Source organism: Dermacentor andersoni, chromosome 1 (assembly GCF_023375885.2).
Source record: "Dermacentor andersoni chromosome 1, qqDerAnde1_hic_scaffold, whole genome shotgun sequence".
Taxonomy (NCBI): domain Eukaryota; kingdom Metazoa; phylum Arthropoda; class Arachnida; order Ixodida; family Ixodidae; genus Dermacentor; species Dermacentor andersoni.
This window is the reverse complement of record NC_092814.1, coordinates 239,430,495-239,456,072: the sequence shown is the minus strand read 5'-3', so window position 1 is coordinate 239,456,072 and position 25,578 is coordinate 239,430,495. Positions and strand designations below refer to the sequence as shown.

General features: G+C 47.2%; 1 protein-coding gene across 2 annotated transcripts in view; it reads right to left on the bottom strand.

Annotated features, from left to right (window-relative positions):
* Positions 1-25,578, bottom strand: part of Abl (tyrosine-protein kinase Abl) — a 139,927-nt gene that overhangs the window by 104,099 nt on the left and 10,250 nt on the right. For both annotated transcript variants that reach the window (XM_050196415.3, XM_055063538.2), the window contains exons 2-3: positions 15,694-15,894; positions 2,794-3,092 (exon numbers count right to left, since the gene is read on the bottom strand). In XM_050196415.3, the coding sequence (XP_050052372.1) occupies positions 2,794-3,092; positions 15,694-15,894 (500 nt within the window). The remainder of the gene's footprint in view (positions 1-2,793; positions 3,093-15,693; positions 15,895-25,578) is intronic.

Sequence of the window (25,578 nt, the reverse complement as noted above, 5' to 3'; positions counted from 1 at the left end):
ATTTCGAGAGCTTGCGTTTCTCTGAGTAGTTCGGCATTAAGTCCAAACCCCACAAGAGCGATTTTGCGCACGACGGCTTCGAGCAACAAAACAGGCCGTCGCTTGAACGGATCGCTCGGTGTTGTCGCTCGATCGCTCGTTTCTAGAAATCTAGAACTCATCGCTCGTCACCCAGAAGTGCTATGAGCGACTAGCCAATAGTGCGAAGCCGGAACTGGATGCACATAACTCAAATACTACTGTTTGTCGCACGGAACGAGCAAACTATTGAATTTTACACGTGCAAGAATAAGAACCTAGTGCAAGACTTTCAGAAATATTTTATGCTCCTTTTTACAGTAAAATACATCAACTTGAATTGACAAAGCACACGTCATGCCAGTTTCAGCGCGTATGTTGCTGCCCTCATACCGGGAAGTTGTCGCTCAAATCCGTCGCTCGCGTGGAGTTCGGCTTGTAGGTGACGAGTGAATGCGACAGCCATCACCTCGCTTGTTGCTGTCGCGTGTAAGATCACTTGTATGGTATTTATACTTGTACATGTACTTGTCCCTATATGTACGAGCCGATTACGAAGAGCCAGCCTCTCCAAGAAGCAAAAAATGCTGGTGCAAGCAGTGCTTTCCACGCGAATGAAGGCGAAGTGTTAGCATCTCCTTGTGTTGGAAATGTTCTTTGGCGAGTATGTTTTTTGCTAAGCTGCACGCACTCACCGATCCAGTCAGTACATCTCCGGGCAAACAACTGTAGTGTTATGTTCCTGCATGCCTCCTCATAGACGTAAGCGGTGATGCAATCTTCGGCATTTGTGCGCTGCTCCAAAGCTGTCGGCAATCTACACAGACGGTTTAAACGCGGTAGAAGTTTACCGGCTGTTGTAGCACGTGTAGTATAGAACCTTCATCAGTGCGCCATCCGCACGCTACTCGTAACCGGCGAATTCCGTCGGGTATGTGAGATGGTCGGTTTCTCTATGTGCGCGAGAGAAGGGGGAGCACAGCGTGCTGGCGTGAGCCAGCTTTCCAACACATGCAAACTTTACACTTGCACTGCGTTATGGTAGCTGCATGCAGGCTGTTTCACAACACACGCGCGAATAGAAAATTCATGGTGCTTGGCGATGAAACCTGCATCAAGGGTGGGACATAAACATGCACCTTCCGTTCAGCGTGCTAACACGAAGGAGAACCCAAAGCATGCATTATTGATAAACTCTGGTAGTAATCGTCGTCACGTAAGTGGTTAGAGCACAGCACTGTTGTTCTTGAGCACTTGAAGTTCTTTCGCTTCACAGCAGCCTCCTACTTGGCTGAAAGCTTCTTGTCTTGTGGGAACTAATGGAACATCGGAACATTGTTGCGGCCGCTGGTGTTCGTGCAAACGTAGGCTGCACAGAATACCGGCATGATCGGCCTACAAGTTCAATTGATGCTGCACACGTCAACTACCACTCTACATACACACAAACAAACGAATGTAGGGTCGAGCGAAGCATATTAGGACGGCACGCACGCAGAAATAAGCACGGTCAGGCACGGTCGCGGAGACTGCGAAAGAACGGAACACCAGTGCTGACGTCACTACGCGCCGTTTCCGGTCTCCACTCGCATCGTCAGCATCAGCAGCAGCGCAGCGCTCGACGGGAGGCAGAGCTACAACGCAATTTCAACCGACGATTACGTCACTCCTAAGCGAAAAATCCCCCCCAAAATTTTAACTGCATGGTTTATAAGGTTCCCGCATCCGTATATGAACGTCTTATTGAATTCAGCAGATTCTTCAGCTTCCCTTTAAAGACCATTATGCAGTGTGACTGACTTGCCACATTTGTATCAACAAGCTAAAGCAATTTTGCATGTATTACATGTCACTTGTATCAAGATGCTGCTTCTGGTACCCAGTGCCAGCGCAATAGCCACAGTGTTACCACCTATTCTGCATGGTCACTGGAACACGTGCCCGTGCACAGTCATGTCAGTGCACAGCCATGGTGCAAAAAAGAAAAAAAGAAAAAACATCAGCATTTTTAGATTCGAGACAACATTGAACCATGGACAGTTATCCTTGCCCAACTCACAGGGCTACACAAATTGAGTCTGGACATTTAGTTTTTGCAACTGTTGTCCAAGTTCCCTGTGAAATTTTATTTAAACATGCACAACATGGCAGCCAACAGGATAGGTTGGGGGCACATAAAATTACTTTCACTGTGAGAACACAGAAACCTTAATTTAACAAAATTTTCTATAGTTTCAAGCTGCAAGTACAGTTTCTATAAACCCAGGTTTGACCCCGTATCTGTAAAATTGAGACTAAGTGGCACTTAGTCTTATTGAGCTACACATGAATTCTTTATATAATTTAGTAATAAGCTGAATGTTGTTGTTTTCACTTCCATGTAATGTATTGCATATGGCCATTAGATTGCTTTGTGGCAGCACTTATTGAGGGGCTGTGCATGAACACACTGGTGGAGAAGAGTAAGGTTCCTTGGAATGCTGTGAAGGCTGGTGGGGTTCGCAGAGGCCAGAAATTTGGGAACTGCTGGTGTAAGAGGTAATAATGGTCACAACAGCAACAAAATCTTACAGGTGGATCCTGTCTAAAAGGAAATATGCCGTCACACCGAACTGATGCTGCCCCAAAGCCATGCTTCGCTCATGGTAGCAGCAGGCATGGCTCAGCAGCAGCAAGAAGCTGTCAGAACATTGCCTTGCTTGCGAAACTGCTTCGGAGATTTGAAGTTGAGTCGTTATGTAAGAAGGTGTATGGTATACTGACTACAACACTCACCTTCCCCTCAGAGTCTTCATTGATGCGGTAGTGGTAGACTCTCCCTTCACAGCGCAAGGAAATGGAGCGCTGGCCAGGGCTGGACTCAGACTCACGCACCAGAAAGCTGCCATTGATGCCACTGCTAAGCAGGTACTCAGCTGCATTGCGTGCAATGGGCCCATGGTACCAGGAATGCTTCTCTAGGCTGTTGACAGGCGTCACATAGTTGGAGGGTACCCAGCCCACCTGCCCCGAACGGCCCTGTGCCTCACACCACTCGCCTGTCCGGTTGTATGATACAACTTTCACCTGCTCCCCTGCAATGGCAATGTCAGCAAAAAAACATATCAGCCACCACAACAACATACACACAGTGAGGAGTAACGCTGTCAATACACAGTCGTGCCCTTCCCCAAGTAGCACTGTACATTAAGCTTGTTACTTATCAGCATGAACATGTGAAATTCAATTTATGCTGCATCATAAATACCCAGTTAATAGCACTGTTGCCAAAAAAAGTATCTTGTTACAGAAGCACTGTGACATTTCTTGAGTATGGTAAACAAAACCATAAACCTGCTACGGTCGATTCCAGATATATCAAACTCGGAGAAACTGAATTATTGTCTATATCGAGCAGTTGCAAAATCCCCTTGAAAATCGCATGCAAAAGTATAGTGATGTACCATGTGCACATCGAACTCCTGTTCACTGCCACATTGGATACATTGAATGCTGTGCCACATGGCATCCTTGCAAGTCCACTCCTCCGAATGGAGACGCCCGATCACTTCTCGCATTGCTGGAAATATTTACTGCTAGCAAACGACACTGTTTTGGCAGATGCTGCCAATCTAGAGATTCAATCTGAAGGGCAGTACAGTCGAAACCCGCGGTAACAAAATCCCGAGGGAACGAAATTCTCGCCGCAACGAAATATTTTCGGATCCCCGGCGAACAGCCATAGGAATCAATGCATTTCCTATCTCGCGACAACGAAACTTTTTTCTAAAGCAATCCCTCATCAACGAAATTTTCTGAAACGACAGTCCGCAAATAATCTACTCATGTAACACTAGTTGTGTCCGGAAACTGCTCAAATGCATTCGTTGTGCGCTTAAATTGCATTAACTACCGCCACAGCACACTTGCGTGGCCGCCGCCATCATTGTTTACAATAAAAAAAGCCTCGCACCACCTCTCGTGACAGACGACAGCGATGATGATGATGGTGGTCGTTCGCCCGTCGCAACGGGACGATCGCAACGGGTGACTGCGCAGTGTCCGGGCCAGAAATGCAATTAGCATTTAAATGATACAAATAAAAAAAAAGAAGACAAGAACCGTAGGCGATCTCGCAGTGAGCACATTTTATTTAATCCTGTGTGCCATTACAGCTTGTGCTAAATGCGGAGTGAAACGCCTGCGTGCGTGGCAGCCAAATCGACATCTACTACACGTGAAGGCTCCGATAACCCGGATGATGCTTTAGTATCAGTGGGCTTTGTGTACCGCCGCACATGGTCGTTTGCTCAGTGTCGTTGGTGCTAGAGTGCGTCAATTGTGTGTCTCTGTGCCGATCGGACCATTTGCTTTGACAGCCTGCTAAGATGCCGCCTCCAGCCAAAAAGAGGAAATTTATCACACTGCAGGATAAGGCTGAAATTATTGCCCAAGCTGGAAAGGGCAGGAAGAAAATGGATATCGCCGAAGAATTTGGAATTGCGTGCAGTTCGATATCGACAATTCTGAAAAACAAGGCCTCCATTCTCGGCGCGCTCGGAAATGGTGTGAGTGCGAAAAACAAGACGGTGAGCGCTGCGGCTTTTCCAGACGTTGACAAGGCGGTGTTTGCATGGTTTTGTGAACAGCGTGCCAACAAAGTGCCGCTGTCTGGCAGAGTTCTTCAGCAGAAAGCGCTGGACTTCGCATGCATTCTCGGGCACGCTGATTTTAAGGCTAGCCCTGGCTGGTTGAGCCGTTTCGAAGCCCGCCACGACATAGTGGCCAAAGTCATTTCCGGGGAGGCAGCAGCCGTCGACCCTTTGACAACGTCGTCGTGGCTGCTGACCAACAAAGAAGTATTGGACCAGTACAAGCCCTCGGACATTTACAACGCAGATGAGACAGCCTTATTCTACGAGATGCTGCCATCGAAGACCCTGGACTTAAAAGGCCAAGAATGCCGCGGGGGGAAACACAGCAAGCGGCGTGTAACAATTTTGTTGTGCACCAACATGGACAGCACAGATAAACGGCCACTACTTGTGATCGGCAGAAGTAAGAAGTCCCGCTGCTTCAAGGGAAATCGTCGGCTGCCCGTACAGTACACCGCGAACCTGAAGGCATGGATGACCCGGGCCATATTTGGCAGCTGGCTCGAGGCCTTCGATACGGACATGCGGAAAGCAGGCAGATCGGTCTGCCTTTTTGTGGACAATTGCAGTGCCCATCATGTCGATGACGTGGAACTGGGAAACGTGCGCTTGGTTTTTTTTTCCACCGAACTGCACTTCCGTGCTGCAGCCGCTTGATCAAGGTGTCATTCGTAGCGTCAAGTGCGCCTACAAGGAGAGGCTGATTCAGCGTCTGCTGCTGAACCTCCAGTTGAAGTGTCCCACCGTAGTGGACATGTTCATGGCGCTTGAGATGATGGCCGCCGCATGGGTTGCGACGACGCCAGGCGTGATAGCTAATTGTTTTAATCATGCCGGCTTCATTGCCACTCGGCAAGCATCATGCGCTGATCCAGTGGCATCGCAAGAAGATTCGCCTGAAGGTGCACTAGTTGACAGTGCTGACGGCGCAGTGCCGCCATCGCTGGCCCACGCATGGGATGAACTTTCTGCCGTGACAGATGGTGTTCCGGATGGCCTCAGCATCGATGAGTTCCTTTGTGTGGATGAAGGTGTTGTCGTCCATGAAGAGGTGACTGATGAAGTCATCATAAGTAGCGTTTGCCAAGGTGCCGACGACGCCAACTACCACCAGACACCAAATCAAGAGAGGACTGCGAACCTGCGGGATGTGTTGAATGCCTTCGATGTAATTCAATCATTTTTCGGTGAGCATGATGACGACGTGGCAATGGACCACTTCTTGCAGTGCGAGTCGAGAGCAGTAAAATTGCTGCAAGGCAAGGCTCGGCAAAGTAAGCTGACTGACTTTTGGCAATAAATTTTTTTTTTTTGCAAGCCAGTTCCCTTCCCTGTCTTTTCTGCCTCATTCTCGCGCTAACGAAATTCCCGCAAAAGCGAAATGTTTTGCTTTCCCCGGCGATTTCGTTATTGCGGGTTTCGACTGTACGTGCCATGGAGGAAAAATGAGCAGGGTGCTCTCAGTTCTGCTTCCTGCGCATATGGATGGCTTGTGCAAACTGTAGCCGTTCATCATTGGCAAGAGCAGATCAGCACTCTGCTTCAAGAATGTGAAAGGCTTCCCAGTCTAATACGCGTTCCACAAGAAAGCCTGAAAGGCACTGAACCTTTTCACTAAGAGGCACCGGACATGGGATGCTGTACTGAAGATGCTGCACCATTAGGTTTGTCTTCTTGGGCTTTCTGCAAACGGCATTTTAGGATTTCACGAGCTTCAAAAATGAATTCGACCCAAACCTACACTGCGACAGATCTTTACATCACAGTTTGAATTTAACAATACCACTGCACCACAAGCCCATACTTGACAGAAAGACCACTGCAGCACACAAGAAGAGATGCACGGACTTCTCTTAGGGTAGTCAAGAATGAAGGCTGGTTCTAACAGAAAATCGGTTTCGAAACCCAACTGAACGCTCTGTCTGGCTCGTTGCCCACGTAAGACGATCGGTCACTTAAACGGTGTGCTGTTGGTGTTTAAAGGGACCCTGAAACGATTTTGACGATATCGTACAAAAGCACTTAGTAGGTCCTTCTCATCATTGACACATCTAAGTGCTCTGTGTAAAGCGTGTAATTTATTATAAGGCTTTTAATTAAAATGTACATCGCTGCCAATCGCAGCACACTGCTCAGCTGAATTTTCAGCCGCCCCTACCCATTTTGCGTAATTTGCTCTAATGACGTTAGTGCGAACTATCCGATTGGCTGCCCAGGGCGTGTTATCGATAATTTTTCCAACTTTATGGTGAACAAATGTTGCTCATAATAGTTGGAATGTTAGTTAATTTGTTTCTGTATAAAGAAAGTAACAGAAAGAGAATGCACAAGAACAATTTCTGAGTACACTGAAGCACTTCCGGCACACAGCCAATATTGTCAGCTTGTGTCAGTCCGGGGTGCCGTCTACGTGGAGCCGAGGCCGAAGCAGTGGGTTGCTTCTGCCGAGGAGTCATAAAGGTCCAAACACCCAGCATCAGCTCGACACCCCGCATCAGCTCGACACCCCGCATCAGCTGAACGCCCCGCATCAGCTGAACGCCCCGCATCAGCTGAACACCCCGCATCAGCTGAACGCCCCGCATCAGCTGAAAGCCCCGCATCAGCTGAAAGCCCCGCATCAGCTGAAAGCCCCGCATCAGCTGAAAGCCCCGCATCAGCTGAACACCCCACACAGTTACGCGGGAGGGGGGGGGTCCAACCTCCATGTGCTTGTGTCCGTGGAGTCACAGCACACCAAATGCCTGCTTCGGCAGATGCCTTTGCGGGGCACTTTAAGAAGGTAATAAGAGAACAAAAGCTAACTGTGGAGTGCTGCACATCTAAACCAGCATAGGCACGGACCAAAGTCAGAGCAGAGCATGATACATCAATGCGCTGTGCCAATCACAATCTTCCAGAGTCAGCAAAGAGAAGTACACCTGACCTCAAATGTTATTGGAGCTCTGTATCTACTTATAAAAAAAAGCACCCTCAATGCCAGATAGGTTTGAACTGAGCGGTACAGTGATGTGGTCATGTTTCTTCACAAGAAGTTTAACCCGTACCTGTCAGCTTGTGAACTATCCGAAATGTGTCATGCACAAGCAATAATGACATGCAGCCTTGATGACCACGAGTGGGCCCTCTACAAACTGCTCTTAAACCTTTGAGGGCCACCACCATACATGTACTATGACGGAAACAAATTCAATATGGCAATGGCCATAGATGTGCAGCAGCAACCGAACATTCGAAAAAAGCTAGTCTTTCAGAATGAATTGCCATCGAATGTTGCTCCAGAGGTGCTACAACCTTCCATGGCCTCTAGCGAAGTTCTTGGCATGCTGGCGCCACTTCGTTTCCATCAATACTGATTTTTCACTCCGCTCTATGGTGCCTCTCACAATGATAGTTTGGGAGTAGTCGAACCCACTTATAACAATACCGGTTTTAACAATATATCGGTTATAACAATGAAAAGCTGCTGCACCATCAACTTATGTATGTTTTCTATGGGGAAATAGCCTGCTTACCACAATGTCCCCATGCAGTATTATCAGTTATAATGATGAAGTCTGGCTGCTGGGTGTCCATGCCGAAAGGTAATGGCATACGAAATCTTTAAAAAGAAAAATTGAAATGCGAGCCTGTGGTATTTTCGAAGGTGGAAGTCAGACTCCAGTCGTCCCGATGTAAAAAGCCATTTATTTGAACACATACAACCATATATATATATAACGTATGGATGGATGGATGGATGGAAGGTAGGAGCGTCCCCTTTGAAACGGGGCGATGGCAGTTGCCACCATGCTCAGATTTTTATTTTGCCTTTTATTTTTATCTGTGTTGTGTGTTATTGAATTTCTCGATTTTCTTTAAATACGTCTTCCTACCCTTTTAACCTTATGTCACCTCTCTGCTTTTGAGCCACCAATCCTCCAATCGCCTTTTGCTAATTTCCACCGCACCTTTATTTACATGACTATCATTATCTCTGAACCCTAGGGCCTCAGGAAGGGTGACTGTGGCCGCATCGACATCGGGGTTGATACCATCACATTTTAGTATGAGGTGTTCCATTGTTTCTACATATTTACCACACACAGTACATGTGTCTTCTTCTTCGTTAAATTTCTTTTTATAGCTCCGCGTTCTAAGACATCCTGATCTAGCTTCAAAGAGTAGGGCACTGCCTCTTGAGTTATCATAAAACGCTTCCTTCCTGATCTGCTGCTTCCAGTTTCGATATAGTCGTATAACGAAGAACAGAAGCGCCCCCTGGGGAATAAAGAACTCAAATGAATAACGAAACTGAATACAACATACTCCGCCCCTTATTCTTAGTGATTAGTTGTTAGTAAGTATTAGTAAGGAAACCCCAAGGCATGCACACTGTACTTATTTATGCATATTTACAGAGTATGTATATAACGTCAGACTGCCAACTAGTTGGTCTGATAGTCCTGGAGCCAGGCCCGTGGCCGGCGCTCTCGGGTCGGCCGCTTTGTACGTCGCACTGGCAACAATGGCGACGGCTCGTAGACTGCTGCTGCAGTATGCCAGGAGACCGTGCCTGCGTCCTGGGGGAAGGTGGCCTTAGCACAGCAGACTGCAGCACATCAGGGGACCGCGGCTGCGGCGTGGTGGGCTGTGGCGTGGCGGACTGCAGCACATCAGGAGACCGCGGCTGTGACGTGGCAGGCTGGCCTGGTTCCCAGGTGCCCCTCTCCAGAAGCCTGGAAAGCTTGGAAGCATTCCACGTACGGTCGTCTCCAAGTCGGAAAGAGGCTGGTCCCCTCCTCTTGATCACCTTAGTTAGTGAAGAAAAGGCGCAGTCTCCCTTGACACGAACAGACGGTTTTCTGATACAGATAAAGTCGCCTACAGCTATCTTCGTCTTCTTGGCGGCTCTCCTTTTGTCCGTGTAGTGCTTGCTGCTCTGCTGTTGACGCTGAACCCTTTGATGAAGTCGTGCCAACTCCTTGGCTGGGTCTTCCGCAAATGCTGGTGCTGAGAAACCCACGACATCCAGCCTGGTTCGGGGCATTCTACCATGCAGCAGAACTGCTGGGGTGACCCCGGTGGTGGCGTGCGGAGTACAGCGGTAAATGGCAAGGTATTCTGTGACAGCTTGCCGGAGTGGTCGTCTTTTGAGGAGTGAGACTTGAATGTAGTTTTTCAATGTGCGATTGAAACGTTCTATTTGCCCATTGGCTTGGGGGTAGTATACCGAAGAATGTGAAAGACTGATGCCTTTGTTTTGCAGGAAAGTGATGAACTCACGCGAAGTGAACTGAGGTCCATTGTCACAAACGATCTCTTCTGGGTAGCCTTCATGGGCAAAAACACCAGTTAAAAAGTCTTTCACGGTGCTCGTGGACACTTCGCTGCAAAAATATACCTCTGGCCATTTAGAATGGCAGTCAACAAGCATTACAGCAAATCTGCTGTTGTGAGCTGCATGTTCCAAAGGATCAACAATCTCTAGGCCAAGCTGCTGCCACGGTCGCTCAGGCCATTCAACAGGTTGCAACGGTGCTGTTGATGTTTTGGCAAACTCATCTGCCTCCAGGCAGATATGGCAGTTTTTTACTGCCGTTTCCAATTGCTACATTCGTGGCCACCAGAACCGCTCACGCAGTCGTGCTTTCGTGCGCGATACCCGGATGTGTCTCATGCGCAGTGCTGATGATCTGAGCCGTGAGGGAGGACGGAACGAGGCGCTCTCCACGCAGTAGCAGGTTATCGAAAACAGAAAGTTCTTCCCGAATAGGGTAGAACGGTTTCGCCTCTTCTGGTATGGACTTCTTTGGCGGCCAGGAACTCAGCACGAATGACTTGATGATTCCCAAGCAACTGTCGTCGAGGGTGGCCTGCCTGAACTTCTCCTTTGTCACGCAGGCTGGCTCAATGAACAAGACAATTTCTTCCTCCTTAGCAATCTCTGCCTCCGAGGTAGGTGCTGGCAGCCAAGAAAGTGCACCTGCTACAGTGTTTGTGGACCCCTTGCAGTATTCAACAGTGAAATTGTAGCAAAGTAGTCGTGCACTCCAGCGTGCGATTCGGAGTGGGGATTCACACCATGTCCTTGTGACGACAGCAAGGACACCAGTGCCTGATGGTCTGTTCGAATTGTGAAATGGCGACCCCAAAGGTACGTGTGCCATCGCTCACATGCCCAAATACATGCAAGAGCTTCTCGTTCACCGACTGAATATTTTCTCTCCGCAGGCGACAGTGTACGAGATGCGAAAGCGACTGTGCAGAGCTCGTGGCCACTTTGTTGCTGTAGGACTGCTGCCAGCCCATAGTCGGACGCATCGGTTGACACAATGACTGGCAGTGACGCATCGAACATCTGGAGGACTGTACTCGACGAAAGCATTTCCTTGACCCTCCTGAAACTGCCGTCTGCTTCGGCAGACCAGATGAATGGCTCATTTTTGCAAAGTAAGACTCTCATAGGCCAAACCACTTGTGCCAAGTGTGGAACAAACTTGGAGTATTATTCTACGAGACCCAGGAACGAATGAAGGGTGGCAACATCAGTTGTCACTGGTGTGTTAACTATGGAGTGTAGCTTCTCTGGAAGTGGCGAAATACCATGTGCAGTGACCTTGTGCCCCAGAAACGCAAGTTCTGGAACGTCGAAGAGGCATTTGTTGTTCAGTTTTAGACCTGCGTTCTTGATCTTTTGCAGCACGGTTCTCAAGTCTGAAAGGTGCTCTTCTGCGGTCTTGCCAAAAATGATGATATCATCAATGTAGAACAACACGCCAGGGTAGCGGTCAAGGATTGTCGCCATCATCTTTTGAAATGCCGCCGAGGCAGAAACCAACCCAAAGCAAACTCTTAAAACGGAAAAGGCCGTCATGAATGATGAAAGATGTCAGATATCTGCTGTCAGGGTGCAAGAGAACCTGATGGTAAGAGGAAGCCAAGTTAAGTTTTGAGAAGTGTGTAGCGCCTACCAAAGCGTGAAGCAGCTTCTCTGTGTGGGGCAACGGGAAACTGTCTGGAACAATAGCTTTGTTCGGCTCTCGAAGGTCTACACATATCCTGATGCTACCATCTTGTTAACAACAACAATGGGGGACACCCATTCAGAAGCATCGATGCGTTCGATGATGTGAAGGCTCAGCAACCTCTGAAGCTCATTTGATACTGGTCACTGGAGAGGCAGGCGGCAGGCGGCGAAGCTTCGAAGTTACAGGCTGCACGCCTCGCCACGTCTTGATGCGGTGCGTGAACCCCTTAACAAGACCCAACTCGGGACTGAAAAGTGAACTGAACTCATGTGCTAAGGCTGGCGGAAGATCTTTGTCACAGGGCTGCGCGCTTGACGGTGTGGAAACGGAACAGGATAGCGGGTCAGTGACAGTCGGAAGCGGAGCAACGGACGGAGAGCAGAACCCTCAATGCGAAGATTCAAGGCTTTAATGCCGTCAAGACCGATCAGACAAGTTCCTCGGTGAACAACATAAAAGCGTAGCGATGCTGTGCGGCCTTTAAACCGAACGTCTGCCTGGAAACAACCTAGCACGGAAATGGGCCATTGAGAGTAGTCAAACAAAGTCACATGCAGAGCAGGCAGGAGCGGAACGCTCTGAAAATATCGACTGAATTCCTGCTCCAACAGGATTGAAATAGACGACCGTGAATCGACAAGGAATGTCAAAGTGACATTCGCGACTTGCACTTGAATATGAATTCCGCTATGCGCGGAACGTTGCACAGTCAAAACTTGCTCAGCACTGCTAGATGACGAAACATCTTCATGAAATTCAACTTCACGAACTCGGCCTTACATTTGAGTTCATTTGCGGTTGCATAACCTTTGAAAGTGGCCCTTGCGACTGCAAAACGAACAAGTCTTGCCATGCGCTGGGCACTGCGGCGCTGACGTGATGTGGTCCCGTGAGCCGCGTCGAAAACAATGTGGCGAACCGGAGCGGCTGCTCTGCTCTCGGTTCCGCTCAGGGGGGCGGTTCCGCTGCGGCGCACATGAGCCGCCCGCACTCCTTGTTAAATTCTTCTGAAAGGGGACTGCCGGTTGTGAATTTCTTTTTTTGTGAAGAATGCAAGGATGGTTAACGACGCTGCCGCAATGAAATTGCTTCGACCGAAGCAGAAAGCTCCTTTAGCTCTTCAGCCGCCTGCTCAAACTGAAGTGCAATTCGAACTGAATTTTCGAATGAAAGTGTGGAACCCTCGAGCACTAACCGCTCACGTACGCGATTGGAAGCAACGCCGGCAACGAATTGATCCCGCAGAGCATCATCTTGAGAGGCAAACAAACAATGAGACGTTAGCTCCCGTAGAGCTGCAACAAAGTCATGAACGGACTCGTCTGTGTGGGTTTTGGCTGCGGCGGTGAAAGCGATCATGTTCAACGATAATGTTGCACGACGTCGAAAACTGGTGCCATAATACGGCGAGTGCAGAGTCGTGTTCGTCAGGAGGGGCCACAACAGACTTGTCATTGTCGAGTGCTGTCGCACTTGGCGCTGCCGGTGCTGGTCCCTGCATGTAGCGCCTGATAAATACGCTGGCCCTCCGCCCCCAAACAATGCAAAAGAATAGCCTTGCGTTGCTCCGGCTTGATTGCGGCAGCTCTGGATGACAGCAAGTACACATTGAACATCTGCTCCCACTGCTCCCATGGCTATGACGGACAGCCGGGTGTCGGAAGAAAAACGGAGGCGAAGCAAGCCTGGTGAAGCTCATGGTGGGCGGATCCATATGGCGCAGCGGGGCTGGGGGTACGTTCACAACATCCTCGTCGCCAATGTGGTATTTTCGAAGGTGGAAGTCAGACTCCAGCCGTCCCGATGTAAAAAGCCGTTTATTGAACACATACAACCATATATATAACGAAGAACAGAAGCGCCCCCTGGGGAATAAAGAACTCAAATGAATAACGAAACTGAATACAACAGAGCCCCTGCACGATCACCTGCCACCCCAACTGCCGCCGCGCTTCTCTACATGAGAGATGCACGCAGCCTCACGCACATCTCTCCTGTCGCCCTCCCACCCCTACGAAAACGAATGGGCTGCGATGGGCTCCACCCATAGCTCTGCGCTGCGCCATCCTCAGAAACACAAATGGACCATTCCAACTGCGCTGATAATGCTGCTTCCAGATTGTTCACTCAGACCTCACAGTTGATTCTTTATTCTATGGCCCTCATGCTGCTGAATTCTGAAAACGGATTAAGTTGCTCGTGCTAGTCTTTGTTGCGTCAATGTCGTTCCTGGCCACGTTATTTCTCAGCCTCGTTCGACTTGCTGCCGAAACAGAAGATGGCTGATCAGCCCACTGATCATCGGCAATGCAAGATGTTGCCGGTGAAAAGAAAGCACACTGCTACACATTTGCAAACGAAGCACTTCAAACCAACGAGGCGATCGTCACGAACGTGCTTGCATTGGACAGCGACAGTGACGGCCATGATGGCAGTGCTGATGCAGTAGGGCAGGCTGCCTCAACATTGTCCCCGCGGGGCTCCTGTAGATAATTCAGTCCATCACAGGTTTGTTTTCACGAGGGACCTTCCGCTTCACAACGTGCAGCACCTGGATGCCTTGAGAAGGATGTTGGAAACCTTTGCGTAAAAGCAAGCAAGGCTGACGGACATGCGGTTTTCTCGTGCAAACCAGTGGGAAGTACGCAGCAAGATGCCTGTGGCGACCTCGCTCCAGCATTTCTTCTGTATTTCTCAAGCTGAGATGATGCCATGGCAACCTTCCCGCATTTTTTAAAAGGCGCCTTTGGGGGCCACTGAAGCGATGCCTTGGCAGAGCTCGTATGTCACTTGCTGCCCGTGACCCTTCTTTACAGTTGTTATAGCAGTGCCATTCCTGAACGCCGACAGCCGCGGCTTATTATGCGATCGGAGTGCACAGGAAGCAGAGTTAAACGGTTAAATGAGTCAACACAATCAGAACCAGGATGGAGGAAAGTGGTAGGGAAGTGACTCCCCGCCATTATAGTTTTCTCGGAACAGCTACGCCATCCCCCATTTTTTTTTTTCATGCAACCTGGTTATAACAATGGAATTTTCGTGGCACTTGAATATTGTTATAAGCGGGTTCCCCTGTAGTATTTCTACTTCACCTAGATTACTACCCGTGCTCATGCCCACAATTGTACACTTCATAATCAGCATTCCCACGCATGTCATATACAGTTTAGGGCTATGGAAAAAAAACGATTTCAATCTCGTTTCCTCAAAGCGCTATCGCAAGATGCTTGCCCACATGGCTCTCCTGCAGGCATGTGATTTCTTTGTTTACAGGCTGGTGCTTGCAAACCGGCGGCAGTAACGCATTTGCGTTCCTTTTTGCGAGGCACTTGAGGGCTGATAAAATCTAGTCTAGTGATCTAACATTTCATTTACTGCAAGTTTCTCACACGCTTTGTTTTTCTGACAGGTGTGCACCACTGAGCTTGCTTGCGGGCTCAGTGGTGCGGGCTCACAGGGCATGCCTCGCTTTCGCTATGACAGCGTGTCCCTGGGGGTGTATTTAACAATCTACATTCTTTTCCATCCTTTTGGCACTCCATCATTGATTTGGACGTAGATAGAAGGCCATTGCACTGCTGTCTTTGCTGGAATGGCATACTCAGCACGACACATGATAAACATGGGAAATAAAACAGAATGTATCAAAATATGGATCCTAGTTCCGTCAAACCTATTTAAAACAAAAATAAGTTGTGTGCGTATTATTACAGCTGTAAAAGATTCACTATCATAGTTTATCCTTGTATTCAACAATAAACTGTGTGTAACAATGCACGTCAGGAAAATCTCGTCGCTTTAATGGTCACTTAAATTATTTACTTGTTTTTTCTCGAAATAAGTCGCTCTAAAGAATTTAAACCTGTAATAAAAAAAATGTGACCCTCAAAGAGTTACACATTCAATATATCAAGACCTGTTAGGCACTCTTTAAGCATACTGTAATGCAACTTGGCAAAACATGCACTACTGATTGAACCTATTACTGATTTCGGGCACCAATCATTAAAAGACAAAGCTCAAGGTCATACCTTTCTTGAGAGAAAGCTGGTTTTCGCCACCCGACTGAAAGTCATAAAGGGCCACAAAAAGGTGTGGATCGGCATCTTCTTGGGCCAGTAGATTTTCTTTGGACATCCAGCGGGAGGCTCCTTCGGCCAGAAATCCTCGAAATGACCCAGGGTCGTCCCCATCCGGAATCTCTGGCAAGGGGCGGCTCTGCAAAAGTGCCTCTGTAGACACAGAAATAATAATAATAATAAATAATAATAATCAAATATAAATGTGCACTCCAAGCAGTGCCAATGAAAGGGTCCCTGAAACTGTTTGAACAAATTTTGTAGATGCTTAGGGTACAGCTACGGTAAATCATTAGCGCCAAAATTTGTGTGAAGAGTCTTATATTAAGAGAGCTACGGACAATTACAACTTACCCTCCCCCATAGCCATGCATTTTCTCCTCAACTCATTCGCCGAGTGATCGGGGCTAAGCTCCACCTTCACTGGCTCTGCGTCATGATGGGACGTCGTGTCATCTACTCCATGCCTCTCCAACCTTGCCGCCAGCTGCCTGGCAGTCGATCCCAAGCGAGAGCTATCGAAGCAGCGTGTGTTGCTAGCATTCTGTCGCAGCGCCTGGTGTGTCCGGTATTCCAGTAACTAAAGGCGAGCTGGGCATTTTGACGGCTGGGTGGAGGCGTAAACTAAAGCCCCACCATACTACTATTGCTGTGATGAAAGAGCTTCAGCGTAAATATACATGAGCGGCCTGATCGGCCTGCATGGTCCAGCCACAAGGTGTCGCAGAGCTTAACCAGCCAAACAAAGAGCTAATATTGCTCTAATCAAGTGTAAAACATTTTAAACATTTAGAAAAACATGTTCATGATTACGCTCCTGCCAAAAATTTACACCAGCAGCATAGTAGAATACATTTCATTACTGCTATATATTACTTCTGTGTTTTGTTGAGCTCTGTGCCGCCAGGTGGCCACACCGTGCAGACTGTTCATGTTTGCGCCTCTGCTCATCCCGTGAAACGTCTAGGCTCAGCCTTCTTGCAATTGCGAATACCTGACACACGAAACACAATTGTGGTTGTAATCCTCTGGCATAAAGTCATAGCCACAAACACGCTAATCCTGGCACCAGTTGGATACCGGCAGTCCGATGCGCTGCAGCCACTCCGCTCGTTTGCTGCCTTGCAGAGGGACACGATGTCGCAGCTTGACATATTGCCAGTCGCTACCGTTTGCAGACCACAACATAACAAAGGTGAATCATGGTGCTCGCGAAAAGAAAGATCGAGACCAACACTGACCGCAGAGCTCTCGTCAACATGATTCATGTTGTAACACTAGCAGATGACACTTGCTGTGTGCCGGAAGTCTCGAGCGTAGTGACAAATCGCCTTGTGCAGTCTCTTTCTGTTAACTTTATATTATAGAAACAAATTAACTAACATTCCAACTATTACAAATATTTGTTCGCCATAAAGTCGGAAAAATTATCGATGACGTGCCCTGGGCAGCCAATGGGATAGAGCGCCCTACTGGCATCATATCATCACCTCGCATCACCTGGTCAGGGGCAACTGAAACCTCCGCTGAGTGGCGTTCTGTGATCAGTAGCAATGTACATCTTTAAAAACGTACAATAAATTACACGCTTTATGCAGAGCACTTAGATGCATCAATTAATGATCAGAAGGTCCTACCTTAACGACTCAGTATGTTTGTACTAAATTATCAAAATCGTTTAAGAGTCCCCTTAACAGTGCCCTTGCATGAGTATCCACTAAACAAATGCAAGCTATGAAGGATGCATGAAAAAGCCTGCCGATTTATATGTACCACATATATAGGAGCTATTATGCTTGAGCATCTTTGCAATATTACACCATTTCTTAAAAGTATCACAAAGCACTGACAGCAAATGCATGCTTAAGTTTAATGCAAAACTCTATATTCTGGCATGACAACCAACAGGAACTTGAGGGCACCTCTCAAAATATGTTAGACGTATATATGTTACAGATCTACATATAGAGATATATTTATTTATTTATTCATGCAATACCCTCAGCGCCTTTATAGGCATTAAAGTGGGGAGAAATGCATAACACCAAGTGGATTTTTACACCATGACTTAGAAATAAACAATATAGTATGAAAAGTAAGCATAATGATCAAAGGATTATAGACACTGTTCGCATGCAGTAAAAAAAAAAAAAACATAAGTAGCACCAATCCAACAAGGCATAAAATGTATAATTCGATATTACATCAACCACTGACAATGGTAGTCTATTTCACTCCCATATTGTTCAAGGAAAAAAAGACATTCTGAACAGTTCTGTGTGCCAAAACATTTTTCGTACCTTATGGACATGGTCGCCTCAAGCTGGTGCAAAATAAAGTTCCAGTATGTACTGTTGCTTGTCCATACCAATTGCTGAGTGAAAGACACTACGAAGAAGTTTCAAACTAAGTTTTTTTCCTGCAATTTTCAAGAGACTCCCATTGCAAGTTATTCTTTGCTTGTGTAGCTTTAAAGGTAAAACTAGAATTTCCAGTAACAAATCTTGCAGCTAAATCATACTTTTTCAAGGCGTTCCTTGTCAGCAACCATCAGTGGGTCCCATTTCTCGCATGCATATTCTAAAACAGACCTGACGAATGTCTTGAACAGTAGTTCTTTAGTAGCCACAGTCAAATTTTTAGTGATGTGCCATAGAAACCCTAATGACTTGCCTGCACTTGCTATTGCATGATCAACGTGACGATTCCATTTTAAATCAGTGGTAAAATAAACTCCTATGTATTTACATACAGACACACCCATGACAATGCAATATTGTCAAAATATACTGAAACAAACATTTTTTTTTCTTGCTAAATGACATGAAAACTGTCTTAGCTGAATTCAAACTCATGTTCCACTTACAACACCACTGAGCAATGCGGCTGAGATCACACTGTAAAATGCAGCAATCCTCTTCACAACTAATAGAAAACAACAACATACAATCTCAAATGTGATAGGACTCCTTCGCTGACATGATATAAAATGTTACACATCTCACTTTCATGCTTGAGCAAAGTCTGCACTTGTTCAAACCTGCAAGCCACAACTAGTCACTGAATGAAATACTTGCATGAAACATCAGCTTTGATGGTTTTAGAAGATATCTGTGGGTGTATATGGCAGCAGCAATCACATAAGTACGTGTTATGGCTAAAGAAACTACGGCATGGCTGTGGCAAGGCAGATGCTTTCTCAGTGACTGCTATGCATTTTGTTGTCCTTTAAGTGTCAAGGTCATGTATAATCAGGGTGCCTACCAAGTTGACATTTCCAAATTCCCTGAGTTTTCCAGGTTTTCCCTGAGTGTCATTGCAAATTTCCCGGAGTGATGCAGAACTATGTTTTATGTCAAGACGGACTGAAACCATATAGCCTGATGCTGTCACTCTCTAGTAAGCACATGAAAAAAATAAAAACGTGACTTAATCCAATTTGAATAGTAAGGAGCAGTGTTTATGTTATTCAAAAAGAGAATAGAAGACATGGGTTAGCAAAATTCACAGCAAATAAAGTGTCTTCGAAAAAAATTGCAAATGGGGTTGGACATTATCAAATACGAATAAAAAGGAGATGCATATAGAAGCAAATATTTTCGAATATGAGCTATTTCTACCAACTGATAGCAACCTCAGCGGGATGAGGCCCGAACTCTGTCACAATTGAGATTCTCTCTCAACAGCTCGTAAGTCAACCTCAACTGTCCTGACATACTCTCAACCCGCGCACGACACCCGAGTGTTGTGTTTCACTGCTTTAAAGAGTTTATTTTGGTTTGGATGAGGGACACCTGCGTCTCGGCATCAGCCAAAACTTTATTTTTTGAGCTCAAGCTCCTTCAAAACGGCGGCAGCAAGCTCCATTTCCGTTTATTCCTCAATGCGTAGGTAATTTCTGTTCTTGTGCGCCTTCCGCCACTCGTTCGCCCCAAGGACCATTTTAAGCATCTTGGTCAGTTGCACAGTCCACGACCGATTTTTCGAACTCCCTAGGGGCCGCGAAAACGTCCGAAAAATCGGCCAGTTGGAAAAAAAATCAATCCGTGTCATTTACTGCCCTTAGGGGCTCAAACCTTCACAGGCACGTTAGAAAACGCTCAGAAGTCCTGTCGGTACACATATTGGGCATATCGATGCTCGTACTGTGACAGGACATACCGGGTGCCTGCGTGTATAATTAAGGAATACATACTATGTTCCGTGGCCCCTTCTCACGCTTGTTATGCTTCACTGCAATACTTTTGTGTAAGCTTCACCAAGTAACATTTCTGTACAGAGGCGAAGCTGACTTTCGGGAACCGGCATTATACAATGCACCGTGCTTTCCAAGCTTCGAAGCCAATCGCGAGGATCGCAAAGGCGGAGTCCGTGCCATTGCTGACAGCAACGAATTCTTTCAATAAAAAACACGGCACCCAACGGCAAGAAGCTGCATAGCGAACGTCGCCGCATTGGTGGTTACGGCTGCCAGCGGATCTACGTGCGAGAGCGCCGGTTCGAGGCGGCGAGGTAATCAAAATGGCAGTGGTGGTGGCTTTTATTAATGCCGTGTCAGACCTGCGGTCACGGCAAAACGTCTGGAAATTCGGACGGCGAAGAGTTCTTGCGTCGGAAATTTCACACGTTTTTATACGTTGACTCTATGGGGTACGTGGTGTGGGAATCCGGAAAGTAGCTCGTTGACTGTACACTGGCAACTCCTCCTGCCGACGACAGGGCATCAAAGACGATTCATTACAATTTCTGTTTGTTACTCGATCCAGCATTACCGCGACTTTCGAACCTTTCAATAAAATTGCCGCTAATTTTCCCTGATAGAGGCCCAAATTCCCTGAGTTTTCCCTGACTTTTTCCAGACTACTCAAAATCCCTGAGAATTCCCGGTTGGTAGACACCCTGATAATGTTCTCAGATATGAAAACAGTTTAAAAGAACACCAAACAGAAATACTTTGTCAGCATGGATTGATAGATTACTTTTTTCGAATAGCAAATAGGTCAACCTTAGTGTGAGCTGAGGCTGGGTAACCCAAAAAGGATTCACAAATGACAGCTCACCACTGATGCCACTTTGAAATTCCCACGCCAGCTCCCCTTGATGTTGGAAATTTTGGCAGCATCCATTTACCATTAGCGAGTCGTTTCCCAATAAAAATAGATGCAGCATACACAAAAAAGCCTTTCCAGATGTTTGATTAACATGTGATACCACCCATGCCATTGTACAAGGCCGTCGTAGTTAGAAGAAAATAACTGTAGAACATCTCTTAACAGCTTGGCTGTAAAAAGGAAGTTTGATCTTTAGCTTCTTCACTGGTGATCTTTTTTTTCTACCAAGAAAAGGCAAGTACGGTCATTAAAGGATAACTTGCTAGTCTATACTGACTTGGTATTTCTCTATGTGTTCTTTTAATCTCTTATTCAATAATGATCACCATACCTTTAAAAAAAATTGAAGTCCTTTAAGTGTCATGTGGCTTACATGGTGCCACTTCAAGTCCAGTTCAATGGTAACAGTGGTAAAATTAAATATGCCAGAAATCGGAACAGCAAGTAGAAAAGAGTAAGCAATAATGGGGATGACTACATTGCTAGTGGCTAAAGAAACAAATTTTGTCATTTTTCTTAATAAGGAACTTTACAGTGGCTTCTTTTGCACAATCTCAAAATATTAACTTTTGCTACATTTTCTCCATAATTACAGTGAATGCTCAAACAATATCAGTTCTCAGCTGATAGCTGAACAAGAATCCTTAGAATTAACTAAATAATTGTCATTCCAGAAATTATCAATTGCAGCAAAATAACCTATAAACAGCTACTAAAAGAAAAATAAATAAAAATAATAAAATTGCATCTAGGCCACACTGTGCAAAGAAGTTCCCCAGGAAATAGGTTCCTAAGACAATCCACAATTCATAGAAAATTCGTTCACAGCTACATGATGCTCTACACCTTAGTGAATGCAATTTGAGCAAAAAGGCGCAACAATGCAGCATTTTGCTGGTATAAAGTGGTAGTATACTATGCAAAGTGTGAAATGGAAGACCCAAACGGCATTTAATACTGACCAGCAAAATATAAATGTAAATGGAGTTATAAATGGCATAACCATCTATAAGGCAGCAAAACAAAGGGCTTCAAAAATTTATGGCATTCTGGAAGCCAGCTAGATCCCGGACAAGTAAAGGAAAAAAACGTTACAGTCCTGTGGCCCGGTAATCCAGGGCAACCGGCTCTATCCAGGGCAAAATGGAGTGGGCAGTCGGCTCGCAGCTGTGGTGTCTCTACTAGGAAGCACGCTCCCTGGAGCTACCGACTCATGGTGACGTTGCTTTCCAGCTGGCTCTTTAGTACAATTTACTTGATGATGAACACAACTGCATTGATGACAAGTGTAATCTTTGCAATGCTGGCACAGGAGTTTGAAACTTCAGGCTTACAGGCTTGGCTTCAGGCTTGGGCGTCCGCGTCACGACGAGGAAGGGGACCCGAATACCGACTGTGTCCAAGTTGCGAGTGCTCGGCCTGTGGCTGGAAGAGAATGGTTGCCCGACTGCAGAAGAAAGTGGCCGCCACCACACACCTCATGCGGCAGATCGCGAACAAGAGGAAAGGAATCAAGGAAGACAACGTTACGAGGCTGATACAGGCGTACGCGCTGTGCCACACGGCGTATGTCACCGCGTACGCGGACTGGAACAAGAGCAAAACGGACAAGCTGAACGTGGCAATCCGCAGGGTGTTCACGACCGCCCTGGGAGTACCCCAGTACAAGCCAACCCAAAGACTCCTCGAGCTGGGCGTACACAACACACTCGAGGAGATCGCCGAGGCACAGAGAATTTCGCAGCTGGAGAGGCTATCGAGCACCAGAACGGGAAGACGAATCCTAGACCTGCTCGGGATTCGATATCGCGAGGCGCAGGGACTGAAGGAAACACTGCTACCGGAAGTCAGCGACGACATACAGACAAAAAACATGCCGAAGAACATGCACCCGGTGCATGACGTGCAAAGACAGAAACGCAGGGCGGTAGCAATCCTCGAGGAGCACGAAAGGCGAGAAGGCATCCTCTTTGTCGATGCAGCCAGGTACCCGCGGCCAGCCGGTGACCGTGATGGCGACGACAACCATCACCGCCACTACAACGGAATGTGCGAGACGAACCGGATTTATCAACACCACCATCACTACTACTACGACAAAAACGGCAGCAGCAACAGCAGCAATATCGACACGACCGGCCGACGGCAGCGGCACCCATCTTCTCCATGGCAGTCATAGATACGAAGGGAAGGATCCAAGTCACAGCATCAGCGAGGCTGCCGTGGGCCGAAGCAGCGGAGGAGATGGCCATAGCCCTTGCGGTACTCCACGGAGGTGCGGAGGATAGCCTGATCATTAGCGACTCCAACTCAGCGATTCGGAACTACGCCAAAGGTTGGATGTTCACGGATGTGCCGCGCATGCCTAGCGCCAGGGCCAAGGACTTCGGGTCCGGCACGATTACAAACAAGTCCCTCAAGTGGTTCCCCGCACACGTCGGGGAGCTTGGCACTAACAACAACAACAACAGCCACGACAACAACAATGCTAACGGCCGAAGACACACTGACACCCCGCCCAACCACAACGAGCGTGCCCACCTCGCCGCGACGCGGTCACCCAGAGGGCAGCCGCTGCCATTGTTGTGCGGGACCCCAGCGGAGGAGTGATGACGGCCAACCCGTCCGGCGCCGCCGCTGTAATTACCAACACAATCCAAATCGCAGCAGACGGAGCTGGGGACCATGGGGACGCCGACCGCGATGTCAAGGAGTTTGTGGCCACGTACCGAGAGGTACTAGGTCACTACAGGAAGGAACGAAGGAAATATCCACAACCACACGGGCGGCTAGACAGGTCCCAGGCGATTGAGCTGAGACGGTTGCAAACGGGCACTTTCAGCAACCCATACTACCTGCTCTGCCTGTGGCCCGCGCTGCACCCGTCACTCAGCTGCCCGTGGTGCGAGCACGAATGAGTCGATATGGCCCATGTGCTTTGGGAATGCCAACGCCATGAGGAAGAAGGACCAAGAGAAAGGGGGTAGACAACAGCAGGACCCTCTGAAGCAGGGCACCTCGCTGAGAGATGGCAAGCCGCCCTCCTCAGCGAGGCACCCGAAGACCAGGAGTGGGCCGTCCAGCAGGCCAGGGCCATTGCCGAGGATCTCGGAAGATTTTCCTCGGGCAATGGACCCCTGGCAGCCCAGCCCCGGGCACCAACAGCAATAACCGTTGAACAAATAAAGTTTATTCCTATCCTATCCTACACTTTGATTTAAGGCTGCTAAGGATACACTAAAACAATGGGGCAGAAACACTATGTGCATAGCACTCGCATATACTGGCACAGTCCACTGCATCCTAATAGCTAACAAGATTGCGATCCGCGCCACTGTTTTCAACGTGCAAGACTATATTTATATTATTATTATTATTATTTAAAATAAACAATCTAACTTTGTATAAACAGATACTGTGTGAGGTATGCAGCATTAAAGAATAAAAAGCATCAGAGCAGCCAAGAGTGCAAATTTGCCTGCAAGGGATAAAGAAGAACGTAAGGGACCCACCTTGTTGCTATTTACAAAACACAGAAAACACAGGTCATAAATGCAAGAGAGCACAGAATGAGCGCTTCTGAAAAATTGAGCTTGCATAAAGGATGCACAAAAAGAAGTCAATGGTTACAATGCATGCACCTACACTAGGCAGCAAATGGCTGGTAGCATTTGGAAGAGGCAAAACATACTCAAGGAGAGAGGCAGTGTAATAACTGCAAACACAAAGCTCTAATCCCAACGAAGAGCAGGAGGTAGCAAGGTAAGCTGGGTGGAATAGCCAGTTAGATAAAGATGCAGGAGATCGCACAGCATGGGAGAGCTGAATGGGGAGGATACAGAGACCAACAAAAGATAGGGAAAAGAAATAATCATTCCCTTTACAAAATGGACAGCTTTTAAGTGAGTGCTCATATTGCGATCAACCAAGCAGCCTAAGGCTGGGCATATATGCATCACCTGTTTTTGTCAGCTCATAGTTTCCAGAGACCTTCTGGAATGTTTTGAGACCAAATTGTCCTGGTGGGTTTGAGAGTCCAGGTGGAGCCAGTGAAACCCAGCCCAAGAAAATGAATAGCTACCATAACTGAGTGCTTCAGTGGGCAGAGCTAACACAGAAAAACAACTGTCTTGCGAGGAACTTTGGAAGCCTGTGAGGAGCTAGAAGCAGATAATCAAGGAGGCCCATAATGCAATCTAGGTGCTCATGTGACTTTAATGGTTGGGCAGAGCAACACATGGGTTATGGGAGATGCTGTAATGGAAGGGCTCAAGATTAATTTTAACCACCTGTGGTCCTTTAATGTGCACCCAAAGCGTGGTACACATACACTGTTACATTCTGCCCTTATCAGAATGCAGCTGCTGTGATCAGGAATCGAACCAGCTCCCTCATACTCAACAGCACAATTTTGATTCAATGGCACCTGTCACAAACATCTTTTCGATGCAGGTACGCAGCTGATACTTCTATAGCTTAAGTACTTCTTAGACATGCAGCAAATTGCATTGGAGATAGTCTCTTCCTGACACTTTTTTTGATCGGCAGATTTGCTCTTTATAGAAATTTGCTAATATATTCATGTATGCTTCCTGTACTCCTTGACTATGCAGTACCTCCATGACTGTTGGTATCTCTAAGATATCGACCCCTTTCCATAATCTACAAATGCCATATAGAAAGAGACTAGGACGGGCACTGACTGGGAAGGATTAGGAGGGGGGAT